General features: G+C 40.2%; 1 protein-coding gene across 1 annotated transcript; it reads left to right on the top strand.

The window, feature by feature from the left end:
* Positions 1-676: 676 nt before the first annotated feature.
* On the top strand, positions 677-1,558 carry LOC149306798 (uncharacterized). Its single transcript, XM_089538202.1, has one exon. It carries the CDS (start codon positions 677-679, stop codon positions 1,556-1,558), a length of 882 nt encoding a protein of 293 aa, XP_089394328.1.
* The last annotated feature ends 4,105 nt before the right edge of the window (positions 1,559-5,663 follow it).

Genomic DNA, 5,663 nt, shown 5'->3' with positions numbered 1-5,663 from the left:
ATGTTTCTTGAAGCCATTGCCTTTGTTGTTGTTTGAGTGTTGGGCTATGACTCTGGAGACCAGAGTCTGAATCCTGGCTCTGCTATGTTAACCCACTGGGTGAGTCTGGGCATGTCACATTCTCTCAGCCTCAGAGGATGGCAATAGCCAAGCCCCATTGAAGAAATTTGACTTTCTCCTTGAAAGCATGTGTTCTACCACTATGGATGGATTCATCTGTCAATTTCACTTTCTCCCACACTTTTTAACTGAAAGTACATGCCATCCTATTTCTGCAAAAAATCCACATTTTTGTCAGTTCTTATAAAAAATGTACAAAAAACCCAACTATCCACACGAGTCATGCATTTGATGTTCTTCCTAACACATCCATTTTATAAACTTCTTTGCAAATAAAATGATTTTGTTTTAAATGTGTTACCTTCCTCTAAAATAATCTAACAAATTCCTCCTTCTGTTCCTGGGACTTAAGTCCTTCCCTTTGCTTGATCCTTGTTGCGGCATACAACATTACTGTCAGACACAACATGGACTCACAACATTTATTTTAGATGAGCCATTTTGGAAATTTGGAAAGCTGTCTACTTGCATTCCCCCCCCCCCCCCTTAAATTGTCTCATATTTTCTTTCTTTTTAATGAAACCATTTTCACTCTTCTGTTTTGCAGGAAATAACCATGAAGGGGAAGTATCTGGTCAGCTGCTCAATAGCAGCTATCATGCTTCTGCTTTTGGCTGATGTCATTGACTCCAGAGGATCAAGAGGCAGATCCAGAGGTTCTAAATCTCGTTCTGGTATTTTTAGGTCTCGTTCTAGCAGTACCCAAAAAGGGAACCATAGGACATATATGAACTCTGCAGGGAGCTCTAGCAGATCTGTTTATAAACCTGCCCGTCCTACACAGAATGCCTTCCCCTCAAAACACCATCCTGCTGATGTCCCTTATGTTCCTGGATATTCTTCATTACATCCTAAAAATGGTGGAGGAAGCAGCTGGGACCAACCCAATGAAAGGCCATGGAAGTCAAAGCCACCCCAAACCAAATTAAAGTATTTGGCTGGAGCTGCTGCCGCAGGTGTTGCAGCAGGAGGTGTTGGTGGCTTCCTTATAGGTCACGAAATGTCCAGGATGAATTTTCATTTTAGATACCCTGAGGAGGAACGGTGGTGGCATGAAAACCGCAATTTGTATCCCGATCGGGTTTATTTTCCAAATTACAACGAGCAGCCGGTCCCAGAGGAAATCTTTCTAAGAGACTGTGTGAATGTCACGGTGAGAGAATTCATTAACCCCAGTGGGAAACAAACAACCAACGATATAGAAATCAGGGTTGTGACACAAGTGGTACATCAAATGTGCACCAAGGAGTATCGTGACAGCTTCTTGAGACAGGCAGGAGGAGGCAACTTCGGGAAGAAATCAGTGACGAGAAAAACAGCTGGAGCAGGTATCACTGGTTTTGAAGGGGGACCCAACAATGGTTATGGCATGGCTGTGGCTCTACATGTCTCCTTTTTGATGATGCCTTTCTATCTGATAAGCCTTCATTATTATTGAAGGGAGACCCAACGGAAGGCACGGATGTGACTCTACATGTCTCCTTTTAGATGATGCCCTCCAAGCCAACAAGCCTTCATTGTTGTTGATCATCCTGCTGATCATGTGTTGCATGCTACCCTGAGGTTGTACACTTCCATAAGTCTCTGCTTTGTTGTTGATCTTGTGATACTGCTTAAAATAGTTGCTATATTTTGAAGTAAACATTCAAGGAGGCCAGAATATGAGGGTGGGGTTTGGGCAGGAGACAGAAGGAGAGAGGAATAGATGAAAGCTTTTTGTGGGAGGGACCTTGGGATAAAGATCTCTTAGACACTTAGGTCCTCTGGCGGGACATTTATTCCAATCAGCCAGGACTGGGTTGGCAACTGTCACTGAGATGACTTTATTCAGCAACCCCTAGATTGTGAAATGACCTGCTAGAAGAAATTTGACAGAATTTAAAACAGTATTAAAGACCCATCTCTTCTAGTAGCATATGCAGACGATTTTTTAATTGTGAATTTGAAATATGTATTGGTCGTTTTAATATGTATTTGTTTTATTTGTTCTTTTAAGGTGATATGTGTTTGTAACTGATGTTGTTGTTGTATAATAATCTGCTATTACCTAGTATTATTCTTACCATGGGAAGAGATAGGTAAGAATACATTCATCCCTCCATATTTGCGGCTTTGACTTTTGTAGATTTGATTATTCACAGATTTTAGGAATACATTCTCTCTAGGAATATCTAGGTCCTCCAGAACAACTCTATGGTCAACATTAACCAAAAGTCGCACTGAAGGACCTAGGGATTCCTAGAGAGAACACTCCAGTAGGCATTTGGAGCCCCTCTAATGCAATCCTATGGTCAATGTCTGGCAGATTTGGCCACAGAGTTGGACTGGAGGACGTAGAGATTCCTAGAGAGGTGTTTTCTCAGCTAAAAACATAATATTTTTGTTATTTGTGGTTTTCCCACATTCACTGAGGTCCTGTGCCCCTAACCCCAGTGAATGTGGAGGGACGAGTGTATCATCATCATCATCATCATCATCATCATCATCATCATCATCAGATAAAAGATGATGGACATGATTAGCCTGCTTCTGCCTTTGATAAAGCAAATATTAATGATGTACACAAACTGGTGAATATATATATATATATATAAAAAACAAAGAGTCGGGAACCCCTGTTTAACATGACTGATCTAGCAAATGTTGAAAAACAATTCATTTTTAATTACACAACAAATACTTGCTTCTGGTTTTTGGTGGAGTTTCTATGAACTCAGGCTCCCACTTACTCTTTCTGACCCGTCTTTGGCATCGTCTCCTGTAACTAGCTTGCAGGGAAAGCAGCTCAAAGGCTGTTTTGTCCTGGACAAACCGAACCACTATGAATCAAAGCATTTCTTCTTTACAGCTCATCAAGCCTCATTTAACAGAACATAACCATGAAAATATAATTGAAAGACTGGAAAAACATATCGCTTGATAGCCAATTCTCATCACACATTTTCTTTGAGGAAACCTCATTTAGCTTGGCAAAAAGATCACGTAGAGGTTATGAGAGAAAGAAAGGCGTCAGAATCCTATATGACTTGTTATGTTGTGTTACATAACTGTAACTATACTATACAAACGGATGTTGCTTGGCCATATGTGTCCTGGTTTTCATCTCTGAAAATTTAGAAGGTGTAGGAGTCCACCTTGTTGAAAGAAGAGGAGAAATGTAAGGGCTCCATTTTGGATGGAGGTAAGCAATACAGAGGACACTGTTCGGGTTGTAAATGGCTTTGAGAATCTGGGTCATGCAAAACCAAAGAAAGAAATGCAGGTTATTAAATGATTCAGTAACTGAGAGGAAGCAACTCATTCCTTTTTACATAATGATATAATGCATGAAGCATGTTTGAAGGGATATCATATTGAGGATGGAACAAGCTTGTTTTTCTGCTGCTGCAGAGACAAGGACATGGAACAATGGATGCAAACTACATGAAAAGAAATTCCACCTCGACATTAGGAAGAACTTTTTGACAGCAAGTGCTGTTTGGCAGTGGAATCCGCTTCCTCAGAGAGTAGTTGAGTCTTTTTCATTGGAGGTTTGTAAACAGAGGCTGGGTAGCCATCTGTCAAGAGTGCTTTAGTTATGTATTCCTGCATGGCAGGAGGTTGGACTGGATGGCCCTTGTGGTCTCTTTCAACTCTATGGTTGTAAGATATATCATAGGCCTCCTGTAATAAAACTGAATAAAAAGGCAAAAGTGATGAGAATTCCACTGAAAGGAGTATGTCTCTATAAGTATAGACTGAATGTGGCCAGCCCAGGACATTTTGCTGCAAGAGGCCCTCAACTGTTTCATGAAATAGTTTTTTGTGGGTTTTTCAGGCTATGTGGCCATATTCTAGAAGAGTTTATTCCTGACGTTTCATGAAATGTTATTATATGTGTATGAAAACCAATTGGTCTGCCAGTTGACTATTGCTTCAACACTGGCAATACAATTGGATCCCCCTTTATACTTGTAGGTAGCAGAATACTTTTGGTGGTGCAGATCAGACCACGCAGCACACACTTCTTTTCACTGGCGTCCTCCTGTTGCCACCCACCATCTGTGGCCTGAAGCAGTTACTACACATTGCACAACTGCATCACATCTGGTCTGGACTTGGCTGAGAAACGCATGATGTTCTGTCTTGCATGTCCATCAGTAACAGCTTCCAGCTTTCTACTGGGTGGGCAACAGGTGTGCTGTTTTTGATTTGTAATATGTTTTTAAATGTGTTTTTCTTGCTTTAAATTAACATTTTAAGCATGTGGGGTTTTAATACTTTCAAATTTTTTGTACTACAGACTGTTTTGGCTACCTACAGTGTAAACCACTTTGGATCCCATTTTGTGCAAAAAGCAGGCTATAAGTCAAATATATGAACAAACTCATCAATTAAAAATGATCTAAATGGTACAGTGCTAAACACGTTTACTCAGAAGCAGGCTTTGGATCCCATTTTGTGCCAAAAGCAGGATCTAAATCCAATATATGAGCAAACTCAGAAATTAAAAATGATCTAAATGATACAGTGCTAAACATATTTACTCAGAAACGTGTGTATTCTGTGCTTAACTGGGTTGAGCTCAGGGGGATATAGGCTTATGTGGGTTTTTTGGGTTATGTGGCCATGTTCTAGAAGAGTTTATTCCTGACATTTCGCCAGCATCTGTGGCTGGCATCTTTCTCTGAAACCTCTCTGTATTCCCAGCAGCAAACATTCAAGAAAAAACAGAGGAAATAGCAGTTTCATGACAAATCAGCTGCTTGGCATGGCTGCTTCCCCACCCTGGCTTTGGGGCAGCTTTGTTGCTTCAGATAGAAATCTTGTAACTGCATGTTTAGGACTTATTTCTAGGGAAACAGTGACTCATTGCAAAGGAGAAACAAATATGTTTAGCTTGAGATAGATCTGTGAATTATAAAGTCACATGTGTACAAAGTGTGACCAGACATCCTCTTTTTCAGAACATGTCCTATATTTCTACCTTCTTTCCAGGAGGAATTCTAAAATGTCCTGCATTTTGAGCATGACTGAGATGGCATGACTTTATATTTCTATTAGTATTTTTTGCTTTTATTTTGTAGTGTCCTACATTTTTCTTAAACGTCTTGGGGTGTAATTTTTGGGAAATCTTGGGAATTGTAGGTTGTGCCTCATAAAGCTACAAGAATAAGTCCTCATTATAGCATTTTCTAAACAAGAAACAGCCTCTTCTGTGCAGAAAAGAATATTTCTGTGAAGAAATGGTCTTTTCTGTTTTTGCACAGAAAAGACTGTTTTAACCAAAGTGAATTTTGTGCAGAATAAGTGCTGAAAAGTTTTGTCAGTCCAGGATTTTTCTTGTCAGGTTTCTCAGCATGTGAAAAACATGGTTTTCAATCATTTCCCAACCTTTTCCATAACTTCTTTCCATCCCTAATTCTTCTGCACAACCATGAAAGGAACAGCAGTCCTCTGCCTTATTTCACCAGGGATCTATGTATTTCCCCAGGGAATGTTCTATAGAAAATGACTCAACGGTGTCATGCGGAAGCCTTTTGGGAAAGTCAAGTGGGGTGGAT

Source organism: Sceloporus occidentalis, unplaced genomic scaffold, assembly GCF_023333645.1.
Source record: "Sceloporus occidentalis isolate IW3139 unplaced genomic scaffold, rSceOcc1.0.p SCAF_9, whole genome shotgun sequence".
NCBI lineage: Eukaryota > Metazoa > Chordata > Lepidosauria > Squamata > Phrynosomatidae > Sceloporus > Sceloporus occidentalis.
Note: the sequence above shows the minus strand (reverse complement) of the source record. Positions and strands in the feature narration are given on the sequence as shown.